The following is a 27,072-nucleotide window of genomic DNA, read 5'->3' on the forward strand; positions in this document are numbered from 1 at the left end:
TGCTCTTTTGCATCTTTGTATCCTGTCTCAAGCTACCTATGGTGCCCTTTCCAATCACTCTTTCTGCTGATGATCACCCTAAATCTTCATTTAAAAAATTGACATCATTCACCAAAACTTCCTTTCCCCCCCCTTTCTCATTTCATATCATTCAGGTACCATCCCTGACTATACCTCCCCCCTGCCCCCACCCCATTCCATCTCTGGCTGGCTCTGGCTCTCGTTCTCTCTGGCTCTGTGTCTCTCTCTGTGTCTTTCTTTGTCCCTCTGTTGTCTGTATCTGTGTCTGTCTGCTGTCTGTCTGTCTATCCTTTTGTCTCTCTATCTACATATGACAATGCCATCCTCCACTAAATCCTCCTTCATATATATATATATATATATATATTGCCCCATCTGTCATCCCCATTCCCATTAATCTTCACTGGGTATTGGCTTCTTTCTTGCTTCTCATACATGCATGATTTCCCCATCTTTAAAAACCCAAAACAAACCAAAAAATCCCTTATTTTTCTTATTTCATTTTATTTTTTATTCAGGCTCTCCTTCACCTCCCAAATCACAGAAGGCATCATCTGGCAACATATCTCTTAATAACTAAATCTAATGACCTTTAAATATTCATACTTCTTGACTCCTACAATTACCGAGACTTAATGACTCTCTCCTTTTGGATTCTGTATTCTCTATAAGTTTTATTTGTCACATTGCTTTCTTCTAATTCTTCTACCTGTTTAACCTCTCCTTTGTTGTATTTTCGATTCATGCACATTAACAGTTGGTATTCCCCAAGAATATGTGCTGGGACTACTTCTTTACTCACTTTCAACTATCCAATTAGTGAATCTTATCTGTCATAGATTTAATTGCCATCTCTGTGTTACTGATTTTAGATCTATTTATATAGCCCTACCTAACTTCTCTCCTGACATAATTCTGTCTTCCACTGTTTATTGGACACCACAAACTGAATATCCCAAGGGCAGCCCAAACTTAAGATGTCAAAATCAAATACATTTTTTGTCCTTCCACCTTTCAACTTTCCTATTATTCTCAGGAACATCATCCTCACAAGGTTTGCAACGTTGGTATCACCTACAACTCATCATTGTCCTTTATTCCTCATATATAATTGATTGGCATATATTGTCATTATTTCTACCTTTTTTGCAATCTCTCTCACATATATCACTTACTTTACACTCACAAAGCCATTACTCTGTATCAGACTCTCATGACCTTACCTGGACTATTGCAATAGTATTCTGGTTGATTCTTCTGCTTTAAGTCTCTTCCAATGTGAAAGGGTATTCTTTATTCTCTTTGAATATTTTGAGTTAATCAGTCAAGAAACCCCTACTTAACACTTTGTTAACCATCAAGTAAGAGAATTCACAAGTCACTTACTTAGAGAGCTCCACTGTTTTAACTTAATCAGTCAGAAACTTGTGAATCCTTTGATAAATTTACACCCTCAGAGGATGAGGTGAATCCCACAGACACTACCCCCCACCCCCACCCTGGACAGTTTTAGGCAATTTGGAAGTTGTGATTGGCCCTTTTGAAAAGGGAAAGAGACAGGAAGTATGGGAAAAGGACTATAAAAAGTCCAGAACTCCCTGTCCTTGTGACTTCTCCTTTGGACTTCTTTGGAGGATTGTTCCTTGGGACTTGTCCTTTGGACTTCTCTTTGAGACTTCTGGCTTGGAGAGATTCCTGCCTTGGTGACTCTCTGCTTGTTGGTGCTTTGGTGGGATACTCGCTTCAGCATGAGTTCTGTGGAGAGACTCTTTTCCTTGCATCCTGCATCAGCTTGCTGGTGAGTGACCAGGACTTCCATGTGGAGATTGGAAGTTTGTTGGGGAGTGAACTGAATTTCAATGAAACAGCACTTACAGGAGGCTAGGCAACTCCTTACCTCTTTCCCTCCTACATTTCATACTTCATCTCTTTCTCTTCCTCCTTACTCATAATAGCTGCTAAGAGTTTTTCTGACTTAGGGATAATATTTTGAATTTGGCGACAGTAACATTGAATTTGTAACTCTCTTATTTAGTCAAAACCCCAATTTTACCCTAATATCCAACTAAAACATCCTTTTCCCAGCTACCAAAGTGATTGTCATAAGATGTAAATGCACACAATAAACTCCAGTGTCTTCCTTTTACCTCCAATATAAAATATTCAATTCTCAAAAGCTTTTTATTATCTAACTCTTCCTTCCTTTTTAGTCTTCTTACAGTATCCTCTGATCCATGGATACTAAGCTTCTTGCCTTCCTCTCTCCTTTCACAGGCTATTCCATCTCTAGATTTCCATGATTTTTAAATGACTTTCCTCTGTGTGGAGAATGCCATATGCTACAATAAGCTAAGAATGAAATGAATACCCAACTTGAATATTATAGATAAGGTCATATGAAATAAATCAGAAGAGAAACAGGTGGGCCACCCTTCACAGCAATATATAACTAAGGATAAAGACCTTAATCAAATGAGGGATTGAAGTAATCACAAAGGATGAAATAGAAAAGGAAAGCTTTTGGCTGAAAACAATATGGAAATTATGCTAAGAAGGAAACTAAAATGTCCATATACTTTAACCCAAAGGTCCCAATTCTAGGTATATAATTTAAAGGGCCAAGAAAAAAAAAGTTCTATATACATGAATAATATCCATAATATCACTTTTTGGAGTAACAAACACCAGGGACAAAATAAATGCCCTTTCATTGGTGAGAATTAACATCTCTCCATGAATGTAAAGAAAAATGATAGTACTTTAAGAAATTATGATAATAATGAATGAGAGAATTGTGGTGAGATATAGGAACTAATGAAAGGTGTAAGTGGAATTATTAAATAGCATACACACCAAGCACAACAATATGAATGAGACAAACCCCAACAACAACAAAATGAAACTGAACACTACAATTATAATGACCACATAGCCCAGAAAAGGGATGAGAAAATATACCTCCCTTTTGTGGTTGCAGAGGTAGAAGTCTATGAGTTTGAAACAGTGCACATACTGTCATGCTTAATTTTTTCACTGGTTAGTTTCACAAAACTGCACTTTCCTTCCTATTTTCATTCTAGGTTACATTAAATAACTCTTTGGAAACCATACTTTGGAGGTGATAGGAATAAATTCTTAAATGAATAAATGCAAAAAGATAAAATTTGAATGGGTAAATATACATATGTATATATCTATGTATGTATATTTACCTGAAATCCGTCTTCTTAAAAGCCGATCTAAAAAGCTTGTCTCCCCATCCACTTTGTTCAAAAAGTCCATCTTCTCCAATGTAAAAAAAAAAATCAACCTTCTTATCTTTCTGGCATAGACTGTTATTTCCATGAGCGAAAGATTTCTTAAAAAGTAGAACTTTAAAGATTCTATCTGAGGTAATGATATGTTCACAAATGTAGATAATGAATATGGATACTTATATCAGCAATATAATCAATGAATATATTTTCAGTCAGTGACCTTGAGGACTTCAATTTTTTTGTGGAATTCACCTCATAAAATGAAAATAAGTTAGAATGAACTTACACTACAGTAAAGTATCATGTCAATTTCCTGAATGCGTTCATTTCATTTGAAATATTGTATTGTTTTCAGTTAAAGAATATGTTATTTCTATTACTACTGGCAAAACTTCAAAGTCAAGTACCAACATGGATGTATATGTCACCTTATGGGGATCCTTAGGAGATACAGGAAAAAGGAAGCTAACCAGGAAAGGAGTGAAACTTTTCACCGAAGGAAAGGTATGATAGTAACTTTTAAAATATTCATTTTCTGAGTTCTGTATTGAATTCAATTATTATAGCTTCTGAATTGTATAACTGTTTCAGATAACAGTATACCATTCAGAATAATTTTCTATTATATTATTTTCATTAGATATTTAAAAGTAGCATATACTCTCAGATCCCATGGCAAAAGCAAAGTGAATAGACCTCTTAAATTGAAGAGGGCAGTTCTAGACATCATATTCCTCAACTATTTGTTTTATTCTTTATCAGGACTTCTGTTCCTCCTTCTTTCCTTATCTTCCCTTTTCTCTGCTGTTTTGTCTCTCCTCTTTCCTTTTCTTTCTACCTATTCTTGCTATTTTCTCTCTTCTCTCCTCTTTTGTCTTCATCTTTCCATCTCCCTCTTCTGTCAGTCTCCCTTTGTTTCTCTTTCTCAATCTCTGTATCTATCTCTGTTTATATTAACCTCTGGCTCTTTGTCTATCTCTCTCTCTCTCTCCCCCATTCTCCCTCTCTTATCCTCTTAAAAAAGATCTTTAGGAATTCATAAACATTAAGTGCTTACTATGTGCATGGCTTTGTGGTAGGCATTGGGAATATGAAATGAAAAATGATATAATATTTGCCCTTGAGGATCATAAATTTAATGCTGAGGGCTGGAAAGAAGGGTGTTATAATGTGTGCACAAATGAATATAAAATGAATAGAAGGGAATACAATACAATTCAATGCAACATGCATTTATTGAACACTTATGTGCCAGGCACTATGCTAAATTCTGTGGATATAAATAAGAAAAAAGATAGCTCCTGCTCTTGAGGAATTTATAATCTAATGGGCCAAGATATCACACAAAAGGAAGCCAAAGGAGAAAAAGGGACCACCAAGAGTTATGATGTCGCATGGAGTCAAAACCAAACAGAGCTGCTGGTTGAACATGAAGAGTTATAGCTAGGTACAATGCTATGAATATTTTAGGAAGAACTTTTTTTTCAGCTTAGGGGGTTGCAAAGGAAGGCATCAAAACAATTAAGTTGGACCTTTTAAAGGAAGAGGGAACACTTCAACAGATGGACATAATGAGGTGGTTTTGGCACATGTTATGAAGCAATGATACTGAGAAGGGGGAAAAAAAAACCCAGTATGAGATGAGGAATGGATATTAGTGCAATTTGGCTAGATTCTACAATAAAATAGATGAAAGGGCATGAAACAAGGCTAGAAATATAGACTGGGACAAGATTGTAGAGATCCTTAAACATTTAATTTTTTTTTTCACTTGGCAGTGGAGAGCCACTGAAGGTTTTTTAGTAGAAGAGTAATCTGACTCATATTCACAGTGGAAAAAAAATGTTCAAGAATCTGATATTATTAATATTTTTATAGAACCTTGAGAGTCTTAGAAAAACTTTCCAATTCCTAAATAAGACTTCCCAGAAATAAGAAACAGAAAGAATGTAGGCTACAAGGTAAGAGGCTTTTATCATAACCTGGAAAAGAAAACATGAAGTCTTGGACTAGAGTGGTTTGCAATGGAAGTTAAGAGGAGTGGCCAGAAATATTTCACAAGGAAAATGTCAGGATTTGCCAGCTGATAGCTTGTGGGGAACATGAAAGAAGGAGCTATCAACTTTCATCCTGTATTATATACCCACAAAACTGAGAGGATAATGAAAGGAAGGAACAGATTTAAAGTGAAGATGAATTCAATTTTAGACACTAATAGCCTGGGGTAGAGGAGAACACCTGAAAATAAGCAAAAAGCAATAAGTAATATAACATGGAATTAAACCTTGAGAGAGAGGTAGAGAGATAAAATTTATATTCCTATTCTTACTTATTCTACTCTATCTCTTTTTATTCCCTTCTTCCTACTATTCCTTTAATTGGTTTCTTCTCTTTGCTTAGCAGATCATATATAATTCCAAACCCATGGTACTTATATATCTAGGCATCTATTTTCTAGGGAAATTTGACAAAATCCTATCTGATTCTCCTCAACCCTACCCCAGCTAGCTTTATTTAAATCCTCTCTAGCAACATTGTGCCTGGCCACCCTTCACTGGTGGGCATTTTGAGAAGGCAATGGCCATATCAGGCTGAGCAAGGAAAGACAAAAGCAAGATCATGAAAGTATTATCACTCATACATTTTATCTAGAATTGCCCCTGAATATATCTATTTTAGAGATCATAACTCTAAGTGATGGATTTAGTTCTAGAACTCAATTCTGAAAGAAATTGGATCTTCTATCTCCATGGTTATTGATTTTAGTAATCTGATATTGGTTATATCCCCAGAGTCTTAAAAACTTCCTTATTCACAGGAGGCAATAAATTAATATTTGTTGAATGAATCAGTCAGTTACCCCTGGTTTCCAGTAAGTCTTTGGGCATGAATTTATTTTTTTATTCAGTCTTCTCATTTCTAAAATACATATTATAATAATTGCTGTCTACATTAGAAATTGCTATGAGTATTCACATTTCATCAACTCACCTTTTCCTCACCTTTTGGAGGTGAATGGATTCTTTAAAGTCAGTGGCGTATTATTTTGGAAATGAGTGCACTGCTCCATTGATCTCAATGGAACCCTGGAGGCCTAAATGAGCTTATTCACCTCTAAAAGGTGAGAGGCCTCCTGCCTATTGCCTAACAGAATATTTTTAAAGCACTTTGAGCTCCTTGAAGAACTTTAGAATTCCAAAATAAGACTTTCCAGAAATTCGAGTAGCTTCCTTGGCCTGAGGGACACCCAGGTCTCCCTTAGCACTTCCAAATTGGGACATTTTCTTTCTCTAGGAGACATCTGTCAGAACAGTGCATTAAATAAATGTATTTGGAACATCTAAACAGAGCTCAGCAATGTCAGGGACAGCTGTTGACCCTATAGTGCACAACTGACAGGCGTGCTTTTGCTAAGTCTTGGATAAAAATAATTATACAACAAAAGGTGACATGTAGCAATTTCAGGCTTATGAAACTCTTTTCATTTATATCTCACTTGGATAGCATAATAAAGTGGAAAGAGCACTTACTCTTAAATGAAATGACCTGGATTCAGATCCCAACTATGAGGTTTTCTATATGTATGCCCTTAGATAATTCTCTTAACTTAACCTCAATATCTGCATACATTTACTCATCTATAATATAAGGGGATTAAACTGGATGATTTCTTTTTAAATTTTTTCCAGATTTTATATGTTGATACAATTTTCAATGATGTTTATTTTCTGACATTTTGTGATCCATGTTCTCTTCCCTTCTTCCTCTCTCTCCTCCCCAAGATAGCAGGCATTATGACACAGTAGATAACTTCTGAAGTCCCTTCCAGTTGTAGAACTAGAATTCTATGATTCTTGCAATAGCTTTATGATTTAAATGCTATTATACCTATATTATAGATGAAGAAATCAAGACATGAAAATTGAATGGCTGGCCCAGAGTCACAGGACTATTAAATTGTAGATATGGGATCCAAGCACTGGTCCCTACTTTACTCTCCAAAAGAAAGGAGGGTCTTCCCACTCTTTTTTCCTTTCCTGACAGTTCCTACCTCTAAGAGAGTTCAGAACTTTCTCTTGTACATGGCTTTTAGCCAGAAAACACAGGTGGAAATAATGAATAAAAATCAGTTGCACACTTCATGAAGTAAATTGAGATGATAACTATAGGACCCAGAGGATCCCTCTTGCATTAGAGAGGGATCTCCACTTCAGAAGGTTGTGATAAGAGCTTTTACTTTGCTTATTAGGCTTTGAAACTCCCTGGGATCAATTTGCAACAGCAAGGCATATAAAAGATATTTATCCCCCTGACTTCCTGCATCTGGAGATGTCTTTTGGATCTCAAGGGGGCAGAAAAAAGTAGTTTTATGTTTCATAAGAATAATTTAGTTTATAAAAAATGTTGTCTCATGTTTGAGCTACTAGTTCCCACATTTACTTATATTGTAAAAATAATAATGATGATGATGATAGAAATAACTAACATTTATATAATGTTTACTATGTCAGGCACTTTGCTAAGCACTTCACAATTATTTTTTTTATTCTTACCACAACCTTAGGAAATGGGTGTTATTATAATCCCCATTGTATAATCCTCTATTATAATCACCCTTGTAGACATGAGGACATTGAAGCAAACAAGTTAAAAATTTCCAAAGATCACACAGCTAAATATCTGAGGTTGTATTTCAACTCAGGTCTTCCCAAATCCAACTCCAGGGCTCTATCCTCCGCATCACTTAACTGCCTTCATTTTTCTCTTCATTGTATAGGCAGGCTGAGACAAAAAAAGCCATCTTATTTTTTCAGTTGCCTGTAAAGCTTTCTACTAGGATAAAAATCAAGTGAAATTAATGGGATGCTCCTTTTAATTTCATAGAAAATATATGGAATCTCCATGTGAAATCCTATAGGTTAGACCCATTTTTCTACTTTTATTGGTAAGGTGCAATGGAAAAGTTTGACTTAGGAGAACCAAACATTTGAAATATTTACATATTGTTATGCAAGGCACTTCCTGGTTCATATTGTATGAAGAAGAAATTATTTTCTTTTTAAAAATTTTTGAAATAAAATTTGCTTTCACTGAATTCTTCACTTTACAATGGTCAGAAGAAGTGGTCCCAGCACACTCATACAATAGTTTTTTCAGTCATTTCCTGATAGATGGGTATCCCCTTAATTTCCTATTGCTTGCCACCACAAAAAGAGCTGCCTTAGATAGTTTTATGCATATGGTTCCTTTTTCCTTTACACAGATATCTTTGGGAAATACACCTAGTGAAATTAATTCCAGGTCAAGGAGCATGCACAGTTTTATAGTCCTTTGGGCATAGTTTCAAACTGTTGTCCAAAATGGTTCGACCAGTTCACAACTCTACCCACAGTGCATTGGTGTCCCAATTTTTCTACATCCTCTCCAACATTTGTCATTCTCCTTTTCTGTTACATGAGCCAATCTGATAGGTTTGAAATGCCACCTCATTTTAATTTTCATTTCTCTAAGGAATAGTGATTCTGAACATATTTTCATATGACTTTTTGAAAGCTTTGATGTTTTCTGAAAACTGTTCATATGCTTTAGGCATTTATCAACTGAGGAATGGCTCTTATTTTAATACATTTTGGCTCAGTACTGTAAGATAATTTTAGTGTTTTGACTTAAATCTAAATGATTGGTCACCAGGGAAAATTCCAAAAAAATAAAATACCCAAGTCAGCTGGGAATTATGGAGATTTTAATTAATATAGAGAGAAGGAATTAAAGAAAAGAGAGAGAGAGAGAGAGAGAGAGAGAGAGAGAGAGAGAGAGAGAGAGAGAGAGAGAGAGAGAGAGAGGGAGGGAGAGGGAGAGAGAGAATTAATTTAAACTGCTCTGACTCAGGCTGCATCAGGCAGTAGTTAAAGGCCTTGGCCAAAATGGCCTCCCTGGGCCTAAGGATAAGGGAGTCAGTCTTATCAAATCTGGGTTCCAATCCTCCACTGAACTCAATCTCCTGAACTGAGTTCATAATCCAATTCCACTCCAAACTGAACTCCACTGACTTTTTACCCCTTCCTTTTAAAGAAATTTTCTCTTATGTCACCTGCCCTAAAATTTTAAGTCTATCAATCACAGTAGACATTTTTTTCTAGGACTGCCCATTCTTATTTCTCACCACTCTTTAGTTCTCTCCTTCTCTGGTTAGATTATATTTTCTGAGGTACTTCACACTTCTTTGTTAAGCTTGCCTTTTATGAGTTACTTGGCCTTTTTGTGATTAATTTAACCTTTACAGATACTTAACACCTTTTTGTATTAGATATAAAAATAGACCTAGCTTAAGGTTCTAGCCTCACTATAAGGTATGAGTTAAGTACCTTCATTGTTCAATCAGGAGTTTACAACTTTATCTTCCCCTAAAGTATGTCTAATTAGCGTGGAGTAATTTTAAAAGTTCCCAATACATTCCTGATTCTTGTTAGGCCAAGTATCTCCGTTGTTACGATAAGTGGATAGCTAAATAAAATCTTCTAAAGTTCAGTCTGAGTAGTTTTTAAGATTCACAGTACCCTGAATTTGATATATGGAGCTTTTATTGGAGAAACTTGCTATAATTGTTTTTAACTGCATTTCCTGCTTTCCTTTTAATATTGGCTGCATTGGCTTTGTTTTTACAAAACCTTTTAAATTTCATATAATCAAAATGATCATTTTAATTCTTATGAATCTCTGTATTTCATGATGGATCATAAACTCTTCAAATGTCCATTGATTTGACAGATAATATTTTTCTAATTTCCTTATAATATCAATATTTATTTCTGAATCATGTATTTATTTATACCTTATGTTGGTATAAGATATGACATATTGATCTGTACCTAGTTTTAGCTAAACTGCTCTCCAATTTTCTAAACTTTTTTTTTTTGTTAAATGGTATTATTGCTCCCAAACCTTAACTCTTTGAGTTTACCACACATTGGAATATTGTGGTCATTTGCTACTTTATTTTGTGTGCATAATGTGTTCTACAAATTAACCACAACATATCTTAGTCAATAACAAATGATTTTGATGATTAGTGCTTTGTAATAGTTTGGAATCTTATACTGCTAGGGTATCATCCTTCATATCTTTTATTGATTCCTTTAATATTCTTGACCTTTTATTCTTTAAGATGAATTTTGTTAATTTTTTTAGCTCCATAAAATAATTCTTCCATTCTTCAATTGGTATGGCATTGAATAAGTAAATTAATTTAGGTAGCATTATCATTTTTGATATATAGGCTCAAAATAACTGTGAGCAATTAATATTTCTCCAATTATTTAGGTGTCTTTAATTGTGTGAAAGTTGTTATATAATTATGTTCATAAAGTCCCTGGATGTGGCTTGGCAAGTAGACTTTGAAATATTTTGTAATGTCTACAGTTATTTTAAGTGGAATTTTTCTATCTCTTCATGCTTTTTTTGTTGGTAATATATAGAAAGTCTAATGATTCATATTTGTTTATTTTATATCCTGTAACAGTGCCAAAGTTATTGTTTCAACATTTTTTCTAAGTTGATTCTCTAAGGTTTTCTAATTATACCATCATACCACTGCAACTAGTGATAGTTTTTATTCCTCATTGCCTATTTTAATTCCTTCAGCTTTTTGTTGTTTTATTGTTAGAGGTAGCATTTCTTTTTATTTAACATTTTAGTTTTTCAAAATTACATGTAGAATAATTTTAACATTTGTATTTTCTCCTTTCCTTCTCTGCCTCCCCTCTCATTGGGAAGTCAAACAATTTGATACAAGTTATACAGGTGCAGTCATTCAAAATACATTTCCATATTGGTCATATTGTAAAAGAAAGCACAGACCAAAAATAAAGAAAAGAAAAATATAGAAAGTTTCAAAGTATTGCTTCAATCTGCACTCATACTATACCAGTTCTTTCTTTGGAAGTGGACACCATTTTAAATTATAACCCCTTTGGAACTCCCTTGGATCATGATATTGCTAAGAATAGCTAAGTCATTCACAGTTGATCATCATAAAATGTTGCTTTTACTGTGAAAGATGTTCTGGTTCTGCTCATTTCATTTTGTATCGGTTCATGTAAGTAAAGGTTTTTTTTTGGAAAGCATTCTGCTCAGCAATTTTTTAAACCCTTACTTTCTGTCTTACAATTGATACTAAATATTAGTTCCAAGGCAGAAGAGCAGGAAGGGCTAAGCAGTTGGGATTCAGTGACTTGCACAGGATCACACAACTAGGAAGTATCTGAGATCAGATTTGAACCAAGGACCTCTCATCTTCAGCACAAGCTTTCTTGCCATTGAGCCACCTAGCTGTTCTTTGCTCATCATTTCTTATGGCACAATATTATTCCATCACAATCATATACCACAACTTGTTCAGCTGTTCCCCAATTGATGGGTACCCCCTCAATTTCCAATTCCTTGCCATCCCAAATGACATGATATATATTACACATGGGTCATTTTCCTTTTTGTTTTTTATCTCTTTGGGATACAGACCTACCAGTAGTATCAACTGAGCAAAGAATATGCACAGTCTTAGAACACTTTACGCATAGTTTCAAATTATTCTCCAGAATCATTGGATCGGATCACAACTCCCTCAATAGTGCATTAATAACCCAATTTTATCATATCTCCTCCAACATTTGTAATTTTTCTTTTCTGTCATAATTGCCAATAAGATAGATATGGGAATGGTACCTCACAGTTGTTTTAATTTGCATTTCTTTGACTTTAGATAACTTTGATCTTTTCATCTGAAAATTGCCTGTTCATTCCCTTGGACCATTCATCACTTCAGAAATGATTTGTATTCTTATCAATTTGACTCATTTTTCCATATATTTGGCAAATGAGACTGTTATGAGTTGTTAAAATTTAATTGTGGTTGGTCTTTGAATATATATTAATTAGGTGGTCACCAGGGATTTAATTCTAAATCCCAAAATGAATTACTAAACTAAATGGAATTTATGGTAGTTTATTTACAATATTTACAATAGAAGGAAGATATTAAGGAATGAGAGAGAAAGAGAAAAACTCTGGCTTCTTTTTATATCAGTTAGAATTTCCAAGTCCCAGACAGGGGAAAAAGAGTCTCAAGAAGTTGGGCCTTTCCTTCACACCTCCAGAAAGGCAGGGTCACTAAGTTAGCTTTTCCCTCACCAATGGTAACAGTCTAAAAGAAGTCTGGGTGTTGGTCTTCCAGTTGCTCTTCCATCCTTCACTCCAAGCCTGGTGACTGACTGTCCAAATGTCTGTCTTCCCTTCAGCTCTGAGTGACTGATCCTTCACTCCAAGCTAGGGGTGACTGACTATCTTCAAAACTCATCTGAATATCTGAATCCGAATCCCTCTTTAGTATTTTTTTCCCCTCTATTTAAAGACCTTTTTCTCTTGTGTCACCTCCTCTAAATTTTCACATCTACCAATCACAGCAGATGCTTTTCTCCGGATCTGCCCATTCTTTAGTTCTCACCTTCTTTGGTTAGATTTTATCTTTTTGAGTTACTTAACACCTCTTTTGTTAAGTTCACCTTTTGTAGTTACTTAATACCTTTTTGTGGTTAATTCACCTTTTCCAGTTACTTAACACTTTTTTGTAGTCAAAATCTAAAAATAGATTGTAGCTTAAAATTCTAAAGTAAGAGCTAAGTACCTTCATTGTTACAATCAGGAGATTATAATTTTATCTTCACAATAAAGAAAGAGCTAAGTATCTTCACTGTTACAATCAAGAGATAGCTAAAATCCAATCTTCACAGAGAGAAGCATTTGGTTTTTCTTCACAGATGTGACAACTATCATTCTCTTCCTTTTTTTTTCTCCCTGACTCTTCTACTCTCTCTCCCTTCAACCTGTCTATCTTCCCTCCATCTGTCCTCCCTTCTATCAATCCCACCCCTTCTCTTATTCCCTTCCCATCCTGCTTTCTTATAGGTTGAAATAGATTTCAATACCCAATTGTGAGTGTGTATTACTCCCTTCATGAATCAATTCTAATGAAAATAAGGTTCAAGTTTTCTCTCTATAGTCTCCATTTCCCCTTCCATTATAAAAGCTTTTTTGCACAAAATTTATATGGTATTATTTAATCCACTACACTATTCCCTTTTTTCCTTCATACTCCCAATGTATTTCCCTTTTTCATCCCCTAACTTAATTTTTTTAAATATCCCATCATATTCAATTTATCCCATCATATTCAACTCATATCTATGCCATCTGTCTATGTACATAGCTGATGTTCCTACTACAATATTGAGTATTAGTGTTGATAATTTACAGTCTTGCTTCACTATTGGAAAGGTTTCTTATTTATCCACATTATAGATAACAGTTGTTTTGGTTTAAGATAAATACTATTTATCATTTTAAGAAAAGCTACATTTATTCCTATGCTTTTTTCTATATTTAATAATAATATGAGTTGTATTTTCTCAACATTTTTCTGCATCTATTGATATAATCATATGGTTTTTGTTTTATCCATATCAATTGATTTTGATTTTTTGACCTGACTATATCAACTGTGCTTAATGTTTTCCTAATAATGAATATCCTACCTGCTTACAATGTATGATACTTGTGGTATATTGCTATAATTTCCTTGCTACATTCCATTTAAAATTTTTGCATCAATATTCATTAGGAAAATTGGCCTACAGTTTCTTTTTCTGTTTTTGCTCTCCAGTAATGGGTAAAGGAAAAATTTTGTCACAACTCCTTCTTTACCTATTTAAAAAATAGTTTAAATTGAATTTGTTTAATTTTTCCTTAAATATTTTGTAAAATTCACTTTTAAATTCATCTGGGTTTTATTTTTATTGGGAAAATCATTGTTGCTTTTGTCAATTTCCTTTTTTAAGATAGATATTTAAGTATTCTAGTTTCTCCTCTATTAATTTGGACAATTTATATTTTTATATATATTCATTTCACCTAGATTGTGAGTTTTATTAGCAAATTAATGAGCATAATAACACCTAATGATTACTTTAATTTCATCTTTACTGGTTGTCCATTCAAACTTTTAATTTTTGATATTGGTAATCTGATTTAATGTTTTTTTTAATCAATTTAATAAATGGTGTATCTACTTTATTTTTTCATAAAATACCTTCTAAAGTTCTGAGGAGTTACATGTGTCATATTTCCATTAAAATATAAATGATTTAACCTCATTTAGTACCTTTTATAGTTAAGTTTTTTTTTAATTTCTCTTGAACCTTTGATTTGAAAGTAAAATTTTCCATTCATCTCTCATTATCCGGATTGCCTGAGAATCTTTTCATTTTTATTTTGCCCTCTGGTTGTAGGATGTTAAGACAGTTTTCCTTGATATTTTTTTAAATATGATTTCTAGACTGTGTTAATTATGGCTTTCAGGAAAGATAATAATTCCTAAATTATCCTTCAATGATTGATTTTTCCAGTTTTTTTTACAATGACATTTCATATTTTCTTCTACTTTTCATCCTTTTGACTCAGTTTTATTATTTCTTAAAGTTCCACGGAGTCATTAGCTTTTACTTGTATAGTTCTAATTTATTTTCTTCCGTGAGCTTTTGTTATCCCCTTTGTGATTGAGAGAAATGGGCACAGGCATATAAGAAATGAAATGCAAAGGAAGAAGAGCTCAAGGAAGCACATAGAATCCAGACCCATACCCCTCATGGGAGGAGATAGAGAATTCTATGGAATTTTGAGCAAAAAGGCAGTTAGCCCCAAGCTGAATTCTTGACACTCACTTCTGCTTGGGAGTGTTCTGATCTACACAGGGTTTTCATTTCTCTCTGGCTAACCTTTTTGAAAGGAGGAAAGCGAAAGAAAGTCTTGATTATTACCTTTCTTCACCTAACTTGAGCTGAAGAAAAGAGAGTCTTGTCCAGAAAAGACCTCAGCAGGATTATTTCTATTTCCCTCAGGGGAAACAATTTTATTCCTTTTTGAAGAAACTTAATCAAAGCCTTCAATAAGTGATAGAAATTAGAATAGAGAAGATCCCTCTCCTCTCTCCCAGTTTCCCTCTTATTTACTTCCCCCAAGAAAATAAATAGATCCTTCTAGGCATCTGTACTGGCCATTATAGCATTTTACTGGATTTACAATATCATCTATAACACCGTTACCAGTGTGGTGCTATATACAATGAATTTCATAGCCAACTCCACTTCTTTTATAATAACTATGCCTTTTTCTAACACCATCATGTGGCAAGTGATCACACATGTCTACATGATCACAATGGCTGCCATTCAGACAATTTCTTACCTCAGGAATGTCCTTAGATTGCTTACACCCCAAAAGGCTGCCCAAATACTAATTTTGCATATAAACTAGAGACATTAGTCCACAAGATATGCTCTGAATACCTGACCCAAAAGGAAGAAGGACAGGATAAGGAAGGGTCTGAGAAAAAGACAGAAATGGCTAAAGAAACAGGGAATAAGGATAAAGATATCAAGGCAACAAACAAAAATAAGACAGAGGCAAAAGACTTCACCCTTTTTGACCAGTTTTGCTTTTTTAAGCTGTTTTATTTAAGATGCTATTTTCATCAGTGATGTTTTGTATCTCTTTTCCCATTTGGCCAATTCTCTTTTTTTTATATGTTATTTTCTTCAGTATTTTTGTTCCAACTTTTTACCAAATTATTATTTCTAGTTTTTTTTCCCTTTCATTCTCATTTCTTTACCCAGTTTCCCCCTACTAAATTATTTTTTAAAACCCTTTAATTTTACCAGTAATTTTTCTCAGAGTTGTGTCAATTAACATTTCCATTTGAGGCTTTGCTTGCAGTGCTTTTGATATTGTTGTTTTTCCTTTCTAAATTTGCATTTGATCTTCTCTGCTACCTTATTAAATATGTTTTGGTTGGTGTTGTTTGTTCATTTTTCCAATCAATTTCTTAATTTTGCAACTATCATTAAAATTTGACTCTGTTCCCAAGGGGAGGGCAAGGAGTAGAAACAATCTCCCAAGCTTCAGGCTTTTTCACACTACTTTTAAATTTTTAAATATTAATTTTAAGTTTAAGTTTAAAAAATCTGTGGATTTGGAAGTTTTGAGTGCTTTTAAGGTGGTATGATCCAAAGAAGATGTTATTACTCCCTTGCAATTAGAAGTTATGTTCATTCCAGAGCCCCTTCTCTCTTCAGACTTCCTGTTCTCTCCTCAAGAACTGTGACTCACAAGTGGGTATAAGAAAGGGAGTTGTGAAACATCTTTCTATATTTATGCAAGTGTTCCCTGTAGACTCTTTCTGACTTGCCTAAACTCCTTACTGTCTCATGTTTTAGAGTTCCCAGAGTTACTGCTGCTGCTGCTTTTACCACTTCCATGACTCACTACTAGTGTTGCCACAATGTGGACTCCAGTCTAGCTCTTACTCTAATATCACAAACTTCTCTTTCAACCTCCTAAGTTGTCTTGGGGTGTTAATATATTTCACCTGACCTTTTGTTTGCTTTGCCACTCCAGAATTTGATTCGAGAAGCTACTTTAACATTGTTTGGCGGGGAAAGTTGGAAGAAGTTATCTGCTTGTTCTGCTTCACCATCTTCACTCTGCTCCTGGATGTCCAAACTCAGACCTTTCTGAATCTAAGTCTATGACTCACATACTATACACTCTATATACCTAACTGAATTTTCATTCCATATGAAACTTAATAAGAACTTCATTATTGAATATCATTTAACTGTTTAATATTTGTAGGCATAACAATCCACTGCTCAAAGAAATCCATTCTAGTTTGCATCAGCAGTGATTGTTAAATATTTCCCCTTCAGTCAGAGGTTCTTAACCCTTTTTGTAAGTTATAGCTCCTAAAAATAGTCTTGTTAAAATTATAGGGCCCCTCTCAGAAAATTATTGAATTAATGAAATAAAATACAAAATAATATAAAGAAAATTAGTTATGTGTTTATAAAAATATTTTATAAAAAATAATAAAGGACTGAGTAAAAAAAAATGCCTTAAATGGAATCTTAATCTATTTTATGTAACTTCTATCATTTTGTCCTTGTTCTGTCCTCTAAAATAAATAAAAATGAATCTAATACCTTTTCTACATGACAGCCTTTCAAATATTTTAAAATGATTGTTTTCACATTGTCTTTTTCTTTCCTGGCTTAGGATTCCAATTTCCTTCACCTAATCCTTATGTGACATGCTTTCTCATCCCCTCACAACTCTGCTATGGATCTGTTTCATCTTGTTAAGGACTTTCCTAAACTGTGGTGACCAGAACTCAAAATAGGATGCTAGATATGTTCTGAATAGGGCAGAATATAGCAAGAAAGTCATATCTATTGTTATGGATTCTATGTACACAAATATTAGATTAGCTCTTTGGTTGCCTTTCAATTTAGTCCAATCCTTCACTAAATGTTTTCCAATCACCAGTTACATACAAGGTTTTGTCTTAGGAACTGAAGATACAAAGGGAAAAAAATCAGTCCTTATCAAGGACTTTATACTGGATTACATATAATATTAAAAAACAAATAAACACAAATATGTACCAGGTAATTCAAGAAGGTAAAAGTGTACTACTAACTTACCAAGAAAGGATTCTTATGGGAAGTGGTACTTCAACTTAGCCTTAAAGGTAGCCCAAAGTTCTAAGGAGAAAAGATGAAGAAGGAATTCCCTCTAGGTGTGGGAATTAACCTATACAATGCCATAGAAATTGGAGTTGGAATGCCAACTGGTACTAATGGCAAATGGTCTAATTGCAGTACTCTAATAGAGAAATGAAAAGATTTAATGAGAATGTTAGGAAGTCAAATAAGTGAAAAGGAAAGGACAGTTAAGATGTAGAACAGAATCAATTAGACTTGTAATTTGATCTTATAATTTGGTTTATAGTCTGGTATCTTTTTCATATGTAATATTATCTAGCCACAGTTTAACCAGTTTTTTTTTACTTTTGATTTTTGAAACTCAATTATAGAACTTTACATTTATCACTAAAATTTTAACTTACTCAATTTGCCATGTCAAAATCTTATTGCATCCTGTTTTTTACATAACATACTAATTATCCCTATCAATTTTACTTCATCCACAAGTTTGATAAATATTTTATCTGAGCCTTTATCAAAAGTAGTGATATAAATGTTAAATAGAACATAAACAAGGCTATTTAAGGTGTTATCAGTCTACAAGTACTCACTCTTTGGATTAAGTTTTGCGAATAGTTTGAAGTCTACTCCAATGTCCTATCATACAAGATAATTCATCTATTCACATCCAGAGAAAGAACTGTGGAAGTAGAAACACAGAAGAAAATCAACTGCCTGATCACATGGGTTGATGGGGATATGATTGAGGATGTAGACTTTAAGCGATAACCCTAATGCAAATATTAATAATATGGAAATAGGTCTTGATCAATGACTTGTAAAACCCAGTGGAGTTGTTCATTGGCTAAGGGAGGGGGATAGAAGGAGGGGAGTGAAAGAACATGAATCATGTAAACATGGAAAAATATTCTAAATTAATTAAATATTTTTTTCAAATTAAAAAAAGATAATTTATTAAATGTCTTGCTGAAATATCAGTATTTACAGTGAATATAGTATTCTTCTTTTATTTAAGAATACAAATCCAGCCAAAAGAGAAATTGAGTTTCTTAGTCTTGTTTGACACTTTCTAAAGGAAACTTAAATTATGGCCCATAGTAAGCACAGCGTTCCTTTTTGGGTGCTCCCATGTAATCTATTTAATGATAGTTTCTAGATCTTCATTAGAGATTAAAACTCAATTCCCCAGAATAATTCATTTCTAGAATTGACTGCTAGTGAAGTACATATATCGAAGACACATGTAGCCAAGGCAACTGACTTTATGGCTCTCACACCAGTGGGCCAGAGTCCTTTCTTTTCTTGTGATACTGTTATGATGCTTTTTCCTGGACTCATCTGGATGCTATGGGCTTCTTCTTATCCTTAGCTTAACTTTGTACTTCTAGAGTTAGTTGTCTTTTGAATTCATGGTTGTCTTCACTTTGCTGTCAATTCTGTCATTCTGTAGAGTCATCTGCTGAGTGTCTTCTTGACCACTAGGGCTTGCTCTTTGCTGCTGCCATTTCTCCTAGTGTTCAAATAATTCTGCTATAAGATGTCTTGGTTAGGGGTGGGGAAAAGAGGAAATATGACACCCTTCCTTTCCTTTCTTTGTTTTGATTAGAGAAATGGAAAAATGCATAGAGTAAGTTGATCTCAAGAGCTGTTTTTTTTTTGTCCTTAACTGGTTCTTTTCTTGGCTGGCAACAGAGATATTTGACAGAACTTTCTTAGCTCAAATGTTCAGAACTGGCAAGTTAGCATTTTTAAGACCACTGAGACATATTTTGCTAGAAAATGGAAATCTACTTCCCAATTTTAACAAGGAAAATTTCATATTTCATAAAAGGGTAACAAGGCATAGACATGTTTTATACTTCATTTAACACACAAACATCTCATTATCTCTATCACCTACTTCTTTTATGATTTCCTCAACTAGTCTAGGGAAGTGTCAACTCAATATAAGTATTCTGGCCAAGATTCTTCCATTTATTTGAATGTATTCAATATTCTCCCATTAGACTATACGTTCTTTGAGATGGAATCTAGATAATTCTTTTCTTTTTGTCTTGATTTTCTGATGTAGACTTTAAAATTGGTATTTACCTTTTATTATTTCATTATTCTCTTTGGAAATGAAGGGTGGAAACCTAATTGTACTAACTGTGAAAATTATTTGAAGGCTAGAAAAGAAACCATTCAATATCTATCTAAAATTTACATCTATTCTTGCATAATAAATAATAGCAAGAAACAACTCTATCATGCCTGTTTTGTGAAATCTTTGAATAAAAGAACCTAACAAACATCAAATGTATCTCCATTTCATCATTTTGTACAGGACATTCGAACATAATTGTCCAGGTCCTATTCTCCATTAATTCAGTATTTCCATTTAGATATATAGTGACAAAGTTTAGAATATAATACCTAAACATCTGATGCTGAATATCCCTGAAGCTAGAAAATCTGGAAATTGGTGACTAGAATGTGAGGGCTGGAAGGCTCATCTAGTTCAAAACCATCATTTTACAGGTAAGGAAACTAATGTCATATGATTATGTGATTCTTTATAACATCAGGAGACTAGTTAGCAATGGAATTAAAAGAATTCACAACTCCTGTCTCCAAGTCATTTTCCTTTCCAAAGCAAACATTTACCTTTAAGAAGGGTGCTGCTATTTTTATAATGTGTTTTGATTATGTGGTCAAGCTTCTTTGCTAAGCCCTCTTAGGGAAATAATACTATTAACCATTTATAAACAAAGATCACTTTTTGTGATATAAAATACAAAGTATGAAATTAATTGCCTAACAGTACATCTCCAGTGGACAAAATATCAAGGATGTTAAACTTAGGAAATTAGCATCATAAAAAGGAAAATGGAAAATTTGAGCATTCAAATGGATTTTCAGTGAACCAAAGGCTAAATGAGAAAGTGATAGCTTCCTTCTACTCATGGGATGAACACCAGCTGCAAGTTAAATGAAAATTGAGATTTGTATTCATTTTTTTAATTAAAAAAAGAAAATTTAGGTATGGGAATGAGATAATTTTTTATATCTACAAATCAAATAAATAGAAGATCAGGTGCCATAGAAATTCCCTTACATGAACTCTATCTCCCCAAACCCCTGTGCATCTTCACAAATGATCTTGAGGCATGGGTAGTTAACAAATAAAGAAAGACTTGAGTGGCTGCATAAAATTCATGAGGATTAATATCATGTAATTTTGCCAGTCTCAGAGCTCTTTAGTCAAGATGAACCTGAGGAAATTAAGCACAAGAAGAATATAGGAACAGTATAGTAAGTGTTTTATACATTTTCTTCATCTTACCAAAAAGAGAATAGAATTACTTTTTTTGTTTTTGAGAACTAAAATTATGGATTTGATTTTGATGGCCACGAACAGAAATATTTCTGGAAAAACAATATTTAGTTTGAAATTATGAGCATATTGATCAAAATTCAAATTGGATAATTACATCTGCCTTTAAAAATGCCTTATATTGTTTAAGTTGGAAATATTTTTTTTCATAGAAATTTAGTGTCTCAGAGCTAGACAGGACTCAAAGTTCATCTAGTCTAATCCTGTAATTTGTGATCTCTGAGTACAAATCATTTTATGAGGGAATTTAACATTTATTTGTGCCATATTGTTTGTAGATTATCATTTACCTTAATACGTAGTTCCTGAATCTCTCCATCAAAAACCAGTTTTGAATGGATTCAATGGAAGTTATTTTTGCTCTCCTCAATTTTTTTCCTGAGTCAAATTACTCAGTTGGAATATTCATCCACTGCTTTCTATGCATCTGTTTAGTCTATTGGGGACATAAAAAGGACTTCACAGAAGAATTAGACCAGTTAGCCTTTGTTGAAAACAATAAGCCTTATGTAGCCCTTTAAAGGTATGACAGCATATGGCTCAATTGGATATATGCAAAGCTGTAAGCATAGAAGGACCTTAGATCATGATGTACCCACATCCATAATGGAGGTGCAGCTAATACCTTTTTTACAGTTGAGAAAGGACCCCAAAAAAATTGAACCCACTTTGTCACCTGAGCCTTGTGTGTGAATGACCTTAGTTCATGAAAAGAGGAGGGGATCTATGGTATGTCTACTATAAACTTCTCTTTGGATTTGGTGTATGCTTACACCAGGATTTTGTCATTTCTCCCTACTTGTATGGATGAAAATCTTGGTTTCATTGTCACTTTATGCATAAGAGTAACTCAGAGATGCTGAAGAGATATAAACATTTTATCGAAAAGCATAGAGTCTTGGCTAGGTACATTTGATTGGTTTCCCATCTGGGCTGTGATAATAAATAAACATAACTTTGGCATAAAAGACAATAGAATCTAGAAAGATTAGAATAGACCTCCTACAGCACTAACATTTTAGTAAGTTTTGAAGGAATCCAGTGATTCTAAGGAACAGATGTGAGGAGAAAGAATTCCATACATGGAGGTCAACCAGAGTAAAGACACTGAAATGGAAGATGATGTGTCATGTGCAAGAATCAAATAAGCCATTATGGCTAAATCATTGGATTTCTGGAGGGGAATAATATGTGTAATAAAGCAAATGTCCACAAAAATAGACTGAGAGAAAATTTGCTTTATCATTAGCCCTTAACGGACACAGACTTAAAAATATTCCTATGCCCCAAAACAATGGTAGGGGGACATTAATTTCATTTCCTTTGCTCTTCAAAATGTCCCTTTAGTATTTGGAAAGAGATACTATCCTTCATCACTATATTTAGACATCAACCAGGCAGGTTGGTACCATGGTAACTGCTGCATGAAGAAATGTTAGCAAGAGCTAATCACTTGTGTTCTGTGGAATTACTTGTTTAGAGCCAATCGAGCAAGATTAAAGATACTGTACAGGCCAAGGCGACATGTGCTGCCCACACACTTAGGCCAGCCTGCTCTGAGGAAGATAGGCAGGATGAACAAGAACAAAAACTAAGATCAACCTTAGTATTCTCTCTATCTGACAATAGGACAACTGCCATGGAGATGGAGAATTCATGTAAATCTACATCATCAGTGCTATCATTCTCTGATCAGGGACTTTCCTTTCATTTTTGACTAAGACCACAGTAGTATTAGGGTCATAAAACCTTCTCTAACATCAGTCTGACACAGGGATAGCGGTAGGGTTAGTTGATTCTCTTGCAAACTTTTTGAAGAATTCTATTGATTTATAAAAAAGTAAATTGGTAGAATGATTCATTTATTCAATCAATTGACCTAAACTAAAGCATCTATTATACACAAAGCCTTGTCCTAAGTGGGAATTGCAAAGTTTAGCTAAGACACAGTGCTTATTCTGTCATTATGGAGCTCATAGTACAGAAGATAGAAGAGAAAGGACACAATTGGGGCAAATAAAAACTGCACTGACCATAGGGTCAGGGGTCTTGGATTAAAATCTCTTATCTGATACTAACTAAATGAACTTAGATAAGTTCCTTGGCTTCCCCAGAGCCTATCTGTAAAGTAAGATGACTAGACAAGCTGGTCTCTGAAGTTCTTTCAAGCTATGGACACATGATCCCATGAAAAACGGAACTGGACCTGATGCCAAGAGGTAGATGAAGTCCAGATGCAGAGGACTTAATCATAGATATAGAGAAAGATCTAGAGGTTTCATTTTAATCAGAGATGAACTAACATGTTCTTTTTAAAAATATTATTTGATCAATTTAGAATATTTTTCCTCAGTTGCAAGAGTCATGTTCTTTCCTTCCCCCCACTCCCAAAGCTGACATGCAATTCCACTGGGTTTTACATGTGTCTTTTATCAAAACCTATTTCCATATTTTTGGTGATCATTTAGAGTCTATTTCCCCAATCACATCCCCATTAAAACATGTGATCAAGCAGTTGTTTTTCTTCTGTGTTTCTGCTCCCACAGTTCTTTCTTTGGATGTAGATAGTGTTCTTTCTCATAAATCCCTCTGAATTGTTCTAGATCGCTGCATTGCTACGACTAGAGAAGTCCATTACATTTGATTGTACCACAGTGTATCAGTCATTGTGCACAATGTTCTCCTGGTTCTGCTCCTTTCACACTGCATCAGTTCCTGGAGGTCATTCCAGTTCACATGGAATTCCTCCAGTTCACTATTCCTTTGAGCAAAATAGTATTCCATCAACAACATATACCACAATTTGTTCAGCCATTCCCCAATTGAAGAGCATCCCCTCATTTTCCAATATTTTGCCACCACAAAGAGGGCAGCTATGAATATTCTTATACAAGTCGTTTTCCTTATTGTCTCTTTGGGGTACAAAGCCAGCAGTGCTATGGCTGGATCAAGGGAAGACAGTCTTTTAGCGCCTTTTGGACATAGTTCCAAATTGCTCTTCAGAATTGCTGGATCAATTCACAACTCCACTACCAATGCATTGATGTCCCAATTTACCACATCCCCTCCAGCATTCATTACTTTCTGTTGCCATCATATTAGCCAATCTTCTGGGTATGAGGTGGTACCTCAGAGTTGTTTTGTTTGCATTTCTCTGATTCTAAGAGATTTAGAACACTTTTTTCATGTGCTTATTAATAGTTGTGATTTCTTTATCTGAAAATTGCCTATTCATGTCCCTTACACATTTGTCAATTGGTGAATGGCTTAATTTTTTTTTGTACAATTAATTTAGCTCTTTATAAATTTGAGTAATTAGAACTTTGTCAGGGTTTTTGTTATGAAGATTTCCCCCCAATTTGTTGCTTTCCTTCTTATTTTGGTTTCATTGGTTTCGTTTGTACAAAACATTTTTAATTTAATGTAATCAAAATTATTCATTTTACATTTTGTAATTTTTTTTATTTAATTGCTTGGTCTTAAAATCTTTCCTTTCCCAGATATCTGAAAAATATACTATTCTGTGTTCACCTAATTTATTTATAGTTTCCTTCTTTATATTCAAGTCATTCACTCATTCACTCATTCTGAATTTATCTTGATCTAAGGTGTGAGATGTTGATCCAAACACAATCTCTTCCATATTGTCTTGCAATTTTTGCAAGCAGTTTTTGTCAAATAATGGATTTTTGTCCCCAAAGCTGGGATCTTTGGTTTTATCATAGACTGTCTTGCTGAGATTACTTACCCCAAGTCTATTCCACTGATCCTCCTTTCTGTCTCATAGGCAGTACCATATTGTTTTGATGACCACTGCTTTATAGTATACTTTGAGATCTGGTACTGCTAGGCCAACATCTTTCACATTTTTTCATTATTTCCCTGGATATCCTTGATCTTCTTTTCTTCCAAAGGAAGTTATGTCTTATTTATTAAATCAATAGTTCTTTGACTTTCAATTTTATTAATTTCTCCTTTGATTTTCAGGATCTCTAATTTAGTCTTCATCTTTTTAAAATTACAATTATAATCTATATACCTATTTATCTCTTGTCCTTTCATCCTATACACTTTATCACTGTTCCCTCTAAGTGTAATTCTTCTAGCTGCCCAGGTGATAGCAAAAGTTTTTAAGACTTACCAATTACCTCTTTTCTTATAGGGATACATATCATTTTAACTTTTTGAGTCTCTTAAATTTTTTTTCTGTTGCTTTGTTTTGTTTTTATTTTCCCCCTCTTTTTTAATTACCTTTTGATGATTCTTTTGAGTTCTGTGCTTGGACATCAAATTTTCTGTTCAGGTCTGGTGTTTTCTTTAAAAATTCTTGGAATTCTTCTATTTTGTTGAATGACCATACTTTCCCCTGTAAGAATATAGTCAGTTTTAATGGATAGTTGATTCTTGGTTGTAGATCTAGTTGCCTTGCTTTCCGGAATATCATATTCCATGCCTTTCGTTCCTTCATTGTGGATGCAGCCAGATCCTGTGTTATCCTCACTGTGGTTCCATGGTATCTCAATGACTTCTTCTTGACAGCTTTTGATATCTTTTCTTTTGTCTGATAGTTCTTGAGTTTGGCTATAACATTCCTGGGTGTTGTCAGTTGGGGATTAAGTACAGGAGGTAATCTGTGGATTCTTTCAATCTCCACTTTTCCCTCTTGTTCTAGGATATTGGGGCAGTTTTCTTGAATAATTTCCTGTAGTATGATGTCCAGGCTTTTTCTTTTGTCATTGTCTCTTCTGGTAGACCAATGATTCTTAAATTGTCTTTCCTCGAATGATTTTCTAAATTCTCTGTTTTGTGAATGAAGTGCTTCATATTTTCCTCAAACTTTTCATTCTTTTGGTTTTGTATTATAGTGTCATGCTGCCTTGTGAGGTCACTTAATTCCAGTTGTTATATTCTGGTTCTTAAAGACTGGATTTCATCACTGGCTTTTTGGTCATCCTTTTCCTTCTCATCTGATTTTCGTTGAAGGCCATCTTTCATCTCCTTTGCCTCATTTTCCAGCTGATTGATTTTGGCTTTCAAGACACTGTTTTCTATTTCCAGATAACTTATCTTGCTGTTAAAGTTGTCTTCAGCCTCTCTTAATTGTGTTTTGAATTGCATTTTGAGTTCGTCCGTATCCAATTCGCTGGGATTTCTGATTTATTGTTTGCTGATGCCTCCCCCTCTGTTCTGTTCACTGTATAGAAGCTATCTATTGTAATTTCTTTCTTCTTTTTCTGTTGTTTGCTCATATTCACCCCTTCTCTGCTCCCTATATTTGTCTGTACTCTTGCTTATCTCATTTTTTTTGGTTTTTGGGGCTTCTATCAGTCTCCCCTCTTGGAGCTTTGACAGAAAATCTCTTGGTACAGTCTCTGGGGGAGGGTTGTTGGAGGTTTGAGCTTCCCTGTCTTCTGGAGGCTTTTCATTGGAATAAAGTCCAGCAGTAAATGAGGATGGGTGTGGAGCCTGGCCTTCCCTGATTTCTGAAGACTTTTGATGGGATTAAGTTCAGATTGGGTGTGCTCTGAATACAAAACCTCCTGGAAGGCTGGAGCAAATATGGAGGATCTCCTCAGCTCTGGCCAGGCTGCCAGGTCTATGCTCCCTCTCTTGCTCTTTCCCCGCCATCTGTGTTTGATGCTCTGAATTTGGCACAGCCCTGCCTTCAAGATACACCCTCCAAACCAGCACCTTTCCTTGCCCAGAAGTTCCCTCTGCTGCTGGAGTCTCAGCGCTCTAGGTGGTTGGTGGGGAGGGGTCCTAGGACCTTCCTTCTGCCTTCCCTTTAAACCCGAGTGTTCTCAGA

The 27,072-nt window shown here is 34.4% G+C and overlaps 1 protein-coding gene across 2 annotated transcripts in view; it reads left to right on the forward strand.

Moving 5' to 3' along the window:
• LOC103101633 (lipoxygenase homology domain-containing protein 1-like) overlaps positions 1-27,072 on the forward strand; it is a 109,223-nt gene that overhangs the window by 23,827 nt on the left and 58,324 nt on the right. For both annotated transcript variants that reach the window (XM_007487119.2, XM_007487120.2), the window contains exon 3: positions 3,634-3,782. In XM_007487119.2, coding sequence (XP_007487181.2) covers positions 3,634-3,782 — 149 coding nt within the window. The remainder of the gene's footprint in view (positions 1-3,633; positions 3,783-27,072) is intronic.

This window comes from Monodelphis domestica, chromosome 3 (genome assembly GCF_027887165.1).
Source record: "Monodelphis domestica isolate mMonDom1 chromosome 3, mMonDom1.pri, whole genome shotgun sequence".
Classification (NCBI taxonomy): domain Eukaryota; kingdom Metazoa; phylum Chordata; class Mammalia; order Didelphimorphia; family Didelphidae; genus Monodelphis; species Monodelphis domestica.